Source organism: Ammospiza nelsoni, chromosome 1, assembly GCF_027579445.1.
Source record: "Ammospiza nelsoni isolate bAmmNel1 chromosome 1, bAmmNel1.pri, whole genome shotgun sequence".
NCBI lineage: Eukaryota > Metazoa > Chordata > Aves > Passeriformes > Passerellidae > Ammospiza > Ammospiza nelsoni.
In genome coordinates this window covers 37,744,443-37,757,466 of record NC_080633.1, presented here as the reverse complement: position 1 = coordinate 37,757,466, position 13,024 = coordinate 37,744,443, and the positions used below count along the sequence as shown (strand labels likewise).

The window sequence follows — 13,024 nt, the reverse complement described above, 5'->3', positions numbered from 1 at the left end:
TGTTCTTATAGACTCATATGCTTCATCCTGTTATTGAAACCAGTAAGAGTTTTAAAAATATTTTCCATCGAGTACTGGATTATCAATGCCTCTCATAAGCATCCACTCAAAAAGTTAAAATTCCATTTATTTGAAGACATTGGTTTTGGTAGCAATAGAAGTAACTTACTTAAATCTGCGCAGGATAATTGATATCTGATTGTTTGCTAAGTTGGGAAAAACAACTTTCTAACTTTGAGGCCTAACAGAATGTATTGGACATCACTATGTAATTAACATCACACCCAGGCAACTCTGATAAGAAGTATCCAGAATGCCCCCAGAATCACAGCTCTGATTTCTGTAATTTGCTGTCATTATCTGAAGCAACTCTTGCCTTGTAATGCAAGACAATAAATCTAAGATGAGAGCAAATCTTTCCATACTGCAATTGCAGTCACAGCAGCAGCTGTTTTGCCGCATGAGTACACCCGCTAGAAATAAACTAATAATCCACAGCAACTCTGGCAGCAATGACAGCATCAATCTTTATAGAGGAAAATGTGAAATTGCTTACAGCAAAGATTCAGTAGAGCTAGAAAAATTCACTACTTGGAATCCTCTGCTATAAATAAGTAAAATGATACACAGGGTGTAGCCTGCAAATAATCTAATAGAAACAAAACTGGCTACAGAGATGAGACTAAAGCACAAAGGAGCACACATCAGTACCAGTGAAAATGTGATTATATATTAAAATGTGAGGATATAGAAATTCAAATACAGGAAATAAAAGATAATCTGCAGAAAGATTCGAAAGTGTTTCTAAAAGAGCTGTAACAAAATTGATGGAAACAATAGAATGAAAAAAAGGTGATATAAGTGTAGTCAGAACAAAAAAAAATTAATAAAGAGTAGCATTTAGATAATAACAAGGAAAGCATTATTTTCTAATCAAAACAGGGTTCATTTAATCACAATCAGTGTATTTGTGTCAAGCTAATAAATGACTAATGGATAAAAGACCTTACCAGCACTGCTGGGAACTATCAATTGCTACTTGGCCAAATGCAAAACACCTGCTGCCTTTAAGCAAGACAAACTTTGTAGGGAAAGGTATTGCTTTGGGTTAGAATAGCTGTACCTAGCTGGGGAAAAAAAAAAAAAGCTGAAAAACAAGCCTCCAAGCCCCCAGAAGCTGAATTCAACCAGATAGTTTCATCTATGTTTAGAGACAGAGGCTCCAGGTGACCAGGTGACACAGTTTGCTGCAGCTGAGTGAAGGAGTGTGCCCAATTATGGCCTTTAAAACAGTGAGAGGCCTGAGGGATGGGGATGTGAAGCTAATCACACAAAAGCAGAAAACCGGCATTTCTACAGACTATGTAGTTCCTAATGTCCAGTATGCCTCTATTTATCTTCTGGCTTGGTAGGGGAGGGAGAGAGGGGAAGGGAAACTGAGGTGGTTTGGGGGTTTTTTGGCTGCTTGGTTGGATTTTTAAAAATCTTTGTTTTCTTCTTCCCCCAGGCCTGTGAAGTTGTGATTTGTTTTGGGAGAGTTTTTTGGGGCTGGAAGGATGGGTGGGTTGATGTTAGGTTCATCAAGCAGATGAGAAAAAAGAAAAAAGCCCTTAGTGAGAACCTAAGATTGTGGGTTGGCATGGTTTTGTGTGTTACTAGTAAGTAAGTGGGTTTATAATGTGTGCAAATTGCTCATAATTTTTCATGCTGAATCCTAAAGAAAATATGGGGTATTACATGATTTCATGTCTCCAAAGGTTATTGTCACACTGCATCCAGGGCTGGGCTTGCAGGAGAACTTTACTGACAGGAATGCAACACCAACTTTAATGGTATCTATTGATGAAGCAGGAGAGTAAGTTAAATGTTCATTTATACTACTGTAAAGCTACATAGACGAGGCCTTCAAGGCTGAACTGAAAAAACACAAATTACATGATTTTGCAAGGAGTGGGAAAGGATAAAAGCAGGCACATCATGGTTTCTTTCATGATCCATGAGAATTTTTCAAGTTTGAAATCAGATTGCCAAAACACATCCAAGCTGTAATGAATTAAATCAGGAATAACTGTAAGACAAAAAAAAAGTGTAGCATCTATGAAATGTTGATTTAATGGAACTGAGAATACCATTTATTCTGTTGATAAGACATCATTTAGCTCATTTTTCTTTCCTCCCATTTCTCTCAGTGGTTAATCAAGGTTCAGCACACCGTGGTAAAGACGTGCATAAGCACACAGAAGATGTAAGCTCCCTCACACTTGTCAGGAAAATCCACAAATGCCAGAGAGGTTTATGTCCAAAAAGGAGACAGAGGAGTCCTATAACTTTATTCTAATAAAGAGAGAGTCCACTTGGACACAGAGACGCAGAGTTTTCTCTCCTGAGGTTCTCAGGGGCACAGCCTGCTTTTATCCTGCACTCCCGGCCGCATCTTGCCCTCTTCCTTTGCCCATCGCTGAGGCACAAGGAGGGTACAGCCCGAACCGCCTGCCACATATCTCCCCCTTGAACCTACTATTTTATTCCAAAGTCCAGAAACTCAGGCTTGTGGTTGTCTGTTTCATAAGCCAAGCTGCCTGGGCTCTGCAACAAACCTGCTGCCAGAGATACCAATACTCATTTCAGGGACTTTAACACCCACACCTTCACCCATCAAATCATTTGTAAAGACATTGGCTTTCCTCTCGCGCTTTTCCCACACTTCACGGCCTGGCCGTGCGTAACTCTCACAGTGCAGCTCCAAAGTGTGAAAGGCTCATCCTGCCACTGCTGCAAGAAGCGGCCACAGGCAACAAAGCACCACAAATTATGGAGTTAAATAAGGAGTTTAATTAAGGAGTTTAATCTCCCGGCCCGGCCGTTTAACCCTCGGCCGCCCGCCCCGCGGTTACTGACGCCCTGCCGCAGGTGGGCGGGGCCAGGCGCGGGAGCGCGCGGCGCTCGCGGCGTGACGCGATGCTCGGGGCGCACCAATGGGAGGCGGCGGCGGCTGCGTTTGAACGACGCGTGGCGGCAGGCGCGGGTGGTGCCGCCCCGCGGGGCCGAGCGGTCGCTCCTGCGCGTCCCGGGGGCCGAGCGGGGCACAGCCGGGCCCAGCCAGGCCGCGGGGGCACAGCCGGGCTGCAGGGAGAGAGGAGCTGGACGTGCGCAGAGCGGGAGAACCGAGCTGCGGAACAAGGGAAAATCCAGGCCTCTGCTGCGCCCGGATCCGTGCGGGCCGTCCCGCCTCCGCCGGGGGCTCGGACGGCCGCAGCCTGTCGGGGGAAGGGCCCGGCTCTGCGCTTCCCTTCCGAGGAGGTACGGCCGGCCGTGCGGGGTGCTGGGGCGCTGTGCCTGCGCTTAGAGGAGACCCCCGGCGAGCTCTCGGCTCCGGCGCCGGTGTTGTTTAAAGCCCTGCCCCGCCCTGCCGCGGACACCGAGCGTTTTGCAGTTCAGCCTCCGCGCGGTCGGGACAGCGGCCTCGGTGAGAATGGCCAGAGCTGCGTGTCCTTTCCTGGCTGTGGGGCTTTGCTGTGTGTGTTCCGCCGCTTAAAACTGCCCCGAGCTTCACTCGTCTGTCCCTGTGCCTTTTCCTTTAGCGTCGGGGGTGCGTGGTGCCACCCCAGCTTCGTGAGTTCCTCGCACACTCTACTTTTAAAGGTAGAAGATGGCAGAATCCTCGAGGAAGTCCTTCAAAGACAGCCTGAGCGATATAAAACAACGTATGAAAGAGAAAAGAACTCAGAAATGGTTAAGGCTGGGCAAAACTACCCAGTTCTCCACCGTAAAGGCCAAAAGAGCAAGTAAGATGCTTAAATGTCTTAGGACTTATAATTTACTTGTTTTCTTTTCAATCCCATTTGAAACACTCACTGTTGCATTGCAGAGACCACCTCCAACCAAATGAAGATCATTCAAGCAAACAACAGAGATCTGGCTCTGTCCTTGCAAGAACACAAGCTCAAACTAAGGGAAGCTGAAGCTACCATTCTTCAGCTAAGGAAAGAGTATCACATTTTGAAGGCTCAAATGTTTGACTTGCAAAGAAATCATAGGCTCCAGCAAGAACAAGCACGTGTGGAGGTATTTTTAATAATAACTATATGAGCTGGTGAAGCTGAACATGAGAATCTGTACCAATCCCTTGATAGATGTCTTTATGATCTTAAATTGATAGATATCTTTATGATCTTAAATGTTTCATAAAACATTAACTCAGTATGTTCAATGGAGGTTTTTTTCTGACTTGGTATGCTGGTTTGGGTACCTTGACACATGGTAATGAATTTTTTTTCTCACTACTCTTTCTCATTTAGTTAAAATAAAAAAGAGTAAAGATAAAATCTTAATTATCAAAAATTAAAGTCTTATCTTCTGTAAATTTTGTAGGGAGCTTATCACATGTGAAGGCACCTGACAGAGGTTTCTTCAGATTTTGGTTATAATGCTGATGAGTTTGTAGTTGATATTAGAGGATGATAGTAACAGTGTTACTGTCCTTCCTTTGTCCATTAGAACCGACTGTCAGCCTTGAATGAGATAATTTCCAAAGTCTCTCAGAATTTACTGGACTCAGTCGCTCTCCTTGGCCCAGCAAAGGACTTGTGTTCCACAGATGTAGTAAGTGCCTTTTTGTCTTGAGGAGCAGGACTTCTCTTTCTGATGGCCTTCACTTCTTCCACCACAGCTGCACATAGATTTTTAGATCTGAGCCCTAGTTCAGAGCAAGGACTAGTCCCACAGTTCCCAGCATCCCGGGGTGCACACTGTGGGGGTGTCTCAGTAAGTGATAAGTGGGACTGAGGCTCTGCTAGGCAGTGGTTGGAGCACCCTGATTTTCTGGGGTTTCATGCACAGCTCCTTCCCCTGTCTGCTGGCTGTAGGATTGAGCTGGGGATGAATGTGCTGATGTGCAGAGGCTGAGAAGGTGGCTAGCTAACACCCACAGCACTTGGTATTAGCTAGACAGAAAGACAGTCAAGAGTCTCTTTGGTGCTTTTGGGGTAGCTTGGCTGTTGTGTAAAATTTGTAGATGGTGCAAACTTGTTTCAGCCATATAATCACAGTAAGATTTATTTTGTTGACAGAATCAAAGAGTGCTCTCTTCAGGTCCTGGAAACGGTTGCAGTGTCACAGGACCAACACATTCAATGTAAGTATCATTGATTAATGCCTGGCTATCTTTGGAAAAATCTGTTACAGGAAGTTTAATTTTCTGACTGGAAAAAGGGAAGCAACCCAGTGTAATGAAAACTGTTCCTTGTGTTAAACTTCATTGCTGTTCAGTAAATACTACCTTTGGTATTTTCTCTAGAGGACCTCTAAAGTGTGTTCTTGAAGACAGTCCTGTCCTTCCAAGTGGGATGGAAGCTAGTGGTGACAGAAATTCTGTGGCAAAGATCTGTGTGGAATCTGACAGTGACATTTCCTTTACCAAAATAATTCCGAGTGAAGGTAACTAAATCAAAGTATCAGACATTGCTCTATTTTTGAATTAGGAAAACAATGTGTGAGTATAAGTTTTTAAAAATTGCTGCTTTTAAAGGAACTGATAAGTATCTTTCTGCTTCTTGTCATAAAGGGCAAATACTAATGCTGTCCACTGCTAAACTGTTTAAAGGAAGATGTCCAGCAAAATGGGGAGGAATTTGAAACTGCTTTATCTTCTCTATAGCTGCAGTCCAGTTTCATTATCTATCAAACAGTTCAACCAAGTAAAATTGCCTTTATACAGTCATTAGCATTTATGAAATCAATAAAAACTTGTTAACAAAGCAAAATACTCAGGAAAATGAATGATCTGTAAATAACCTTTCCAAAAGGAACAGTTTAGAGGAAAATACCAGTGTTATATTACCTAACTGCTTTCTGCATGGAAGCCATATTAAGCAGAGCTTATCTCAATTGCCAAGTCCTAGTTTATAAAAATCTGTGGAGAAAACCCAGAGAATAGTCTGAATTTTTGACAGGTTCAGAATTTTTGCAGGTTTTTCTGTTTGCCTTTAAAATGACATTTTCCCTTCAATTACAAGGACAGCCATCTGATTTTCATCTGAACAGCACAGAGCCAGAGCTGGAAAATATTTCTTCATGTGTAAAGTTTGGATGTGGTAGCGTGTTACCAAAAAGTGTATCCACCAGACGTCACTTTTCAATGATGAGGAACCCTGATGTAATTTGTACTGATGTCTTGGACTGTTTAGAAGCACCTGATTCAGTAAAAGAACTTTCTGAACAGGATGAAATTAGGCTTGAGGAAAGTCTAGAGAAGTGTGCTACAGAAAATACAAAGGCAGCTGTTCCTCACTTGAATGAAAGCAAGGTTGATTCAGAGCTGGTGTTGAGGCAGAAAACTTCTGAAACTGCACAGTTCAAATTGAAACGTAATTCTGATCTTAAACAACCAGAGTGTAAAAGCAGAAAAAACCCTCAACGAAGGAAAGAAAAGCATCAGAAAGGAAAACTGGAATGGCCACTTACTTCCCAACAAAGACCAGGAAAACTGGGTAAAGAGGCTTCTAAAGAAAAGCAGAATTTCGTGGGTGGCATCAGTGATGCTTATGACTTTCATTTGGAAGAGAGTGTCCATCTTACACCTTTTCGACAAAACAAGGTGAACAACAGTGATACTGAAGTGGAGGATGAAGAAGACTCAGCTGAAACCAATACCCTTGAGTCAAGCAGTACTGCAGGGGACTCAGATGACAGCCTCTATGAGCCTTACAAGGGTAAATCAAAGAAAAGGCAAAGTTCAATGGATGAGAGCCCTAAGTCACCAATCCATCCAAGGCCAAGGTCTAAAAGATGTTTGGCACAGCGTGAGCAGAAGCTCTGTCATGAAGAAGAGACTAAGACTGAAAACAAATCAAGTGATAAGTCCATTAGTAAGTACAGAAAGTGTTCTGTAATTGGTTTTGTTTTCTTGAAAGATAACATTGCTTAGGAGATTTAGTTTTTTTTATTTTAGTGTGTTTTTTTTTTTAATAGCAACTAAAAGAGTAATGTTTTAAGAATTAGTTAGATTTTCTTTAAAGCTTGCTTATCTGAATGAACTGAACTTTTCCTAATTTCTTCACAGAGCAGCCTCCTGAGCCATCTCGTGGGCATCTCTGTGATGTTACCAACACAGCTGCAGTGCTCCCCAGCACTGGGGATGCAGAAATTGTCCCTGAAGGGGAAGGACCTCAGTCCCCAAAACGCAAGAGGCGAAGCTGTAGTGTTACTGTGAGCTACAAAGAACCAAGTATTGTAGCGTAAGTGTCTTGACTTTTCAGTTTGACATAAAGTTCATGATGTTCTATCCAATAGAGGATTTTAAAAGCTTATTTAGATCTTGAAAACAAGACCTTAAAAAATGAGCTCAAAGAACTCAAATTCTAAAGTTAATAATACAGCCTATTTCGTGTGAAATGGACCTTACTAGCTAAAAGTTATTGTTTTGAGTGATGTAGGGAACAGAACTCATTTTGACTTTTTTTTTTCTTTCAAACAGGAAACTCAGGAGAGGAGATCCATTTACAGATACAAAGTTCCTGTGTTCTCCAATTTTCAAGCTGAAAAAAGACATTAAGCGACATTCTCATAAGACTCTATGAAAATATCCAGTGAGAAATTGGTTAGTTGTCTTTGAGGTCCTCAGCAAAACCATGCTTCTGCCATGAAGAAAATAATTTCATTTCAAAATACTTCATACTTTCCTGGATGAAGTATTTTGTTGCACAATATGTTATATAAATATGTAAATATTTGTGTGTCTAGTATTAAAGATATCAGATTAAGGGGGCCTGGATTTATTCTAGTGACTTATTTTTAATGATACAGATTGATTACTTTTATAACTAAAGTGATTCTATTCAAGCTCCTTTTGAACAGATCTGGGAGTATATGGGAAATCTCTGATGGATAAGATGGTGAATGTCATTGTATGGGTGAACTTTAGGCACTTCAAATGTTTTGAGCAGCAAGTATTTTTAATAACTGTACAGATCTTGTTTATGTGATGGCTGTAGTTTCATGTAGAATCTTACAATAAACATCTTAGTCTTTTGAAACAGCTCTGAGTGAATTCTGTTCTTTTGGCAGTTTCCAGAGTTGCTCCAAGGACAATAATGTCAGCAGTGGGCATTACAGGCCTGTGTATTCTGTCCCCATCTTACGTGGTGGCATAAGCACTGTTTAGAAGCAATTGTGCAGCTGCCATTTGATACTGTAGCTGCAGCTCTCAAAAGCAGCAATTTAGGCTTAGTTGGTCCTGCATTGAGTGAGTGCAAGTTAGTGTCAACTAGACAGAAACAAAGCAAATTTCTCCTGGTGAAGAAGGCTCCACTTGGATCCCAGCTGTTGTGGGACATTCATAACAGTTTATAATAATTTTGTCCCTGCTTTGCCCAGTGCCTTTCCCAGAGGAAGAGTGCCACATTTAAGCTTGTGCTATTTGGTGCCACACTAGGCTGCATATGAGAACAACAGTGTTTTCAACTGTTCACCACTCAAACTACTTCCACTTTGCTTGAGACACACTGAAGTAGTAATAGGTTTGTGAATACCCAGAAGAAAGCTACATTCTAAACATCTGCTGGGAAAAAAAAGAAACTACATGCTCTTCCTTTGTTTTGTAAGTCTGCCTGTCCCACTTCAATAGGTGCAAGATCTCTCCCTTTCAGTAGTAAAACTGTTACTTACTATTTTATGTGTAGCTTCTTCCATGGCTCTCAGTACTACTAATATTAGCTTCAGCTACTAAGCATTTGAAAATAGTCATTCACAACACAGCCTTTGGATGTTTGAATGGAAACTTTGCTTTACCTTTGTATCCTAAAATTCTAGCCACAAGGCCTCACCATCTCAGGCTGGAATTCTAGGACTACAGGAACGTAAGCAGAGTGGTTGAACTATAGTGTTAGAGCCTCATCCTAATAATGCCAAGGTTGTGGGTCCTATCCCTGTATCAGCCATTCGTGTTAGAGGTGCACTTAATGATCCTTGAGGGTGTTCTGTCAACCCCAGGTGCTCTTTAAGGAGACAAATCTGCAACAGCTATTTTAGCAGGGAGAGGAAAAAGGATAGGGTCGTTGTAGAGCAACCCAAGGCAGGTGTTGTGGGTCTGGGTAGTTTTTTTCTTACTGGAGCAAGCTTTAAAAATTGAAGCGATGTAGTACCAAGTAATGAAAAAAAGAGACCAAAATAAGTAGGGTTTTGTACATATATAATTTAAAACTATTCTGTACCAGTACAATATATTAATTTGACAAATGTAAAGTTCATCAGCTGTTAAAGCATTTGCAAAACCACATATCCTACCATAACTTTATTGCACAGTATCTATGAAAATATTAATTCTTAAATTAGAAAACACGTTTCAATATAGAAGAGACAATCTGATTGAAAGACGATAAGAAAATCTACTCTGAAAATAACAAAAATTCACAGGTTACCAAGCTTAACAGGTGCATCTGTAGGCCCAATCTACAAAACAGGTCTTTAGTATCCTGTTCTGGCTATTAAAGAAAAAGTACTCACTGTACCTTTGTTATAGATCCCAATGTAGGTCAGACTAAATTCATACAAAACACGATGGCAAGTCCAGCATTAACATTTTGAATACCTTGGGTACCACATTTACTACTTCTAGATAGTTCCTGACATCTCCTTGCTGAATTGATCTGTGATCTAACATTGCACAGGCATTTTGCAGGAATAGATTCTTTGACACAGCACAGCATTGGTTTTCTCTCTCATAACTTGAATTTTACCAGTATAACATCTGTAAATATAAAACACGAAGAATGAAAGTTTAATCTGTTTTTCACAAAAGCAGTTATAACTTACAAATTCTAATTAGAAAACGTCAAGGGACAGCTTTTTGGCCTGTACTGATCTCCATTAAGGATTTAAGTGTACCTCTTAAATGTAGTGTAAGCAGCAAAATGTATATATATTTTATGTATATATGAGTGTGTGTTCCTTTGGAAGGTATACTAAGAGCTGTAAAATGTTAATATGTTCCTGGGTCTAAATAATCACAGTTAATATGCATTTACAATAAAGCTTGGTAGAAAATCCAGTTTACCACAGAGCCAAGTATCTAAGCTCAAAGCTGTCCTATGTTGTCTTCCTTTGTGTACAATAGTCTTATTTCTGCTGAACAACCTAAAGAATTTAGCAGTGAGGAGTAGTAAGCAGGGTGGATCATGAAGTGCACAAAACCTTAACTCTACTGAGCCAATTAGAATTGTCTAGTAGATGCAAAGTAGTCTCTAAAGTTATTTTGGGTACTTATGTCCTGCATAAGCCAAGTCACTATGACGTTGCGCATCTAGCCAGATTTTTTTTTTCTTTTTTCTTTTTTTTTTTTTTTTAAGAGTGGTTATGAGATTACAATTTGCAGGTAAAATATTTATCAAAACTGAAAATTAATAGAAAAACTTGCATCTATCAAAGATCACAGGCAGTCCTTTTTCAGAACTGACTGCTCTTCTCTCACAGCTTCTCAACCAGCTGAGTGTTTCTTTTAAAAAATAATATCTTATAAAAAGATTCTACAAAGAAACAAGTGTTTCAGAACCCCCCCACACCTGTTGTTTTCCCTTACAATTTTCTTTTTTACTGGAAAAAATAATAAAACTTTATCAAATAGGTACTGCATTAGGTAAGCTATAACATCTGTTGTCTGGGAATTTTCTTCATCTTCCCAAACATGTGCAACTTCCCCCATGTTTGTGGGGTTTCTGAGGCTGTAGCTGATAAACTTATTAGGAACATAAGGTAATCGGCACACAAAAGAAATATTCCGTAATTAAATACATTATAAAGCATTTTAATAAAATAATTTTTGTAACTTCAGTATAATACATGTTTGCAAAACTAAAAGGGTTTTTAAAAGTGCTAAGTATTAAACAGAAGTTTCTTAAAAGTCCACAACTCATATATAGAACGGCTTTCCCTGTCCATAACATAGGCACACTATTTGGTTGTAAAAAAGACAGTGTCACTTGTCAATTAATCCAGCTTCTTTAATTTTTGTGTAGAAGAATTTCTCCAGTATATTGGCACATTTGTAGTATTCACTCTCGGGGGGGTTGTACTCTCTGCAGTTTGTAAAGACTCGCTGCAAGTCTGCCATGAACAATTTCTTAGACACGTAGTACCTGTTCTTGAGGCGCTCACTCATTGTTTTGAGATCTGCACAGAAGAAAAATAGATTAACAGCGTTGGATTCAAATACGTTTTTTGTGCAGTGTCCCTTCAGACTGATTTGCCATTTAACATGAACTGGCAAAGCTAGGATTTGGAATGGAAATTGCCTTCGTCTCAGGCAGGGTCTGTATTTTAGCTTCAAAAGTAAGTGAGCTGCTGGAACTAAGCAATACTTCACCATAAGGATGAATTTATGTAGCATTTATTTTTAATTCTTTAAAACATTAAAGCTGTTTTTGTTCTGTTCTCATACTTAGAGCTCTGAGTTTTCTGTGTTTATTAGATGTCCCTAATCCTCTTCTGACTGTCCTGAGACAACCTGTTCTCAGCTCTGCTGGAGGAGGCCTTAGGGGTATATGGGCAAAGAATTCAAACATCACAAAACATGTACGTTAAACTAAAATCCTTACTGCTGTGCAAACACAGCAGAGAAGATACATTGGTCTGTCTACACTACAAGCAGGATTTGTAGCCTTGAAAAAAGATAAAATTTGTTCTACGCTCTACATATATTTTTATTACCTCTTCAGAGTTTATAGTTGTATATCCTTTTTAAGAACCATGTGAGAACTGATCTCCCCTGCTTTCAGAGCATCATGCAAAACATTTACTTACAGAACATTCTTTAAGAAGTGTTCTCCTTTAAGAAGTGTTCTCCTTTATACTAAAATCAGTCATCCATAAAATATGTAAATCATCTGTGTTCTCCATATAGTCACTTTTCACTTTCCCAGTAATTCTCATCAAGCATTTAAAAATTTTGTCTACATTACAAGTGTTCTAGGAGTGAGTACAGGAATAGAAGTAGTGGGAGGTGTGCTGGATGCCTTGGCTTTTCTCACCTCAGATGCTCTAACTAGTTTTTAGCAATGTTTGAGCCAGGCATCAACAGCACCTTTGTGAATCTGAAACAGAAGTAGCTGAATTGAAGAGGACTTAATGTCAATGAGTATTGCAAGGACACCAGAGACCAAAGACCTCCAATGCAAAGGAATTAAAATTTTTAACTTCAGATTTTAAAATATGGTTGTATTTTTGTTTTGGTAATGGTTTCGGGGGTTTTGGGGGGTGGGTTGGGTTTTTTTAAGGGGAATTTGAATTTATTAAAGGAGAAGAAACACTTTCAAATTTACAGGATGGGATTATTCAAGGGAAGTTTAATGGACGCTCTCAAATACTTTTTCTAATGGTACAGAACCTGCTACTCCCTAGTTTTGCACAGTATTTTGCAAAAGTAAAGGCTCGTTCAGCTCCCATTAAGTCTGAAATTCAGGTGCCTATACCTAAAGTAGATATCCATAGACTAATTATAGCACCCAGCTGAGACGGCTGTTCAGCTTGCCCTGAAGAAAATGTTGCCTGGCTAGAGAGTTAAGCCGTCGTCCTCTAAGCACAGTCAAAGTTTGGTTCCATCTGTCACTCAGCCATACAGCTTTTGAATGGCAGATGAAAAGGAGAAAAAAACCCAAAGAATTTTGCTTGATACAGCACCTGAAGAGCACTTAAAACAGGGTAAAAAAGCATTTGTACATGAGAACTGACCTTAGGAGGTAGTAAAAAAAAATTACAGCCATGCATCTCAAAAATTGTACCATTTAGTCTGTATACAAACATAAATGCAACTGTTCTATCTTGTCTGAACAACTTTTTACAGTATCAGCATGCTAGCAGGGAGAGCAGAAAGAAATCTGAATTTATCACAAATCAAGGCACAGTTTAGTCATGCTGGGTTCCTTAGCTGAAAAAAAACAAAGCAAAACTAAACCAAAGACCTCAGCTCAATCCCCAAAGTAAACTGCTGCCCCTACCTCTACTGTAATGCATCTGAACAAGGAAAGGACAGACA

The 13,024-nt window shown here is 40.1% G+C and overlaps 2 protein-coding genes across 3 annotated transcripts in view; one reads left to right on the top strand and one right to left on the bottom strand.

Moving 5' to 3' along the window:
* The first annotated feature begins 3,051 nt into the window (after positions 1 to 3,051).
* Positions 3,052 to 8,035, top strand: SGO1 (shugoshin 1). 2 transcript variants are annotated; one of them, XM_059476595.1, is made up of 9 exons: positions 3,052 to 3,300; positions 3,582 to 3,785; positions 3,869 to 4,065; positions 4,498 to 4,602; positions 5,070 to 5,134; positions 5,297 to 5,436; positions 6,015 to 6,866; positions 7,061 to 7,235; positions 7,475 to 8,035. In XM_059476595.1, exons 2-9 carry the CDS (start codon positions 3,650 to 3,652, stop codon positions 7,575 to 7,577), a joined length of 1,773 nt encoding a protein of 590 aa, XP_059332578.1. In that variant the 5' UTR covers positions 3,052 to 3,300; positions 3,582 to 3,649; the 3' UTR covers positions 7,578 to 8,035. The 2 variants fall into 2 exon arrangements, with proteins under 2 accessions (XP_059332578.1, XP_059332568.1); XM_059476585.1 differs by having other exon boundaries at positions 3,060 to 3,466.
* A 1,135-nt stretch (positions 8,036 to 9,170) lies between these two features.
* The window catches only part of KAT2B (lysine acetyltransferase 2B), a 40,503-nt gene continuing 36,649 nt past the window's right edge, over positions 9,171 to 13,024 (bottom strand). Inside the window, exon 18 of the mRNA XM_059466255.1 lies at positions 9,171 to 11,163. Within this exon, the coding sequence (XP_059322238.1) occupies positions 10,970 to 11,163 (194 nt within the window). The 3' untranslated portion in view covers positions 9,171 to 10,969. The remainder of the gene's footprint in view (positions 11,164 to 13,024) is intronic.

Coding starts and splice junctions, on each gene's coding strand:
- SGO1 (XM_059476595.1), top strand. CDS start 3,650: ATGGCAGAATCCTCGAGGAAGTCCTTCAAAGACAGCCTGAGCGATATA. Junction 4,066..4,497: donor AAGAACAAGCACGTGTGGAG/GTATTTTTAATA, acceptor TTTGTCCATTAG/AACCGACTGTCAGCCTTGAA. Junction 5,437..6,014: donor CAAAATAATTCCGAGTGAAG/GTAACTAAATCA, acceptor TTCAATTACAAG/GACAGCCATCTGATTTTCAT.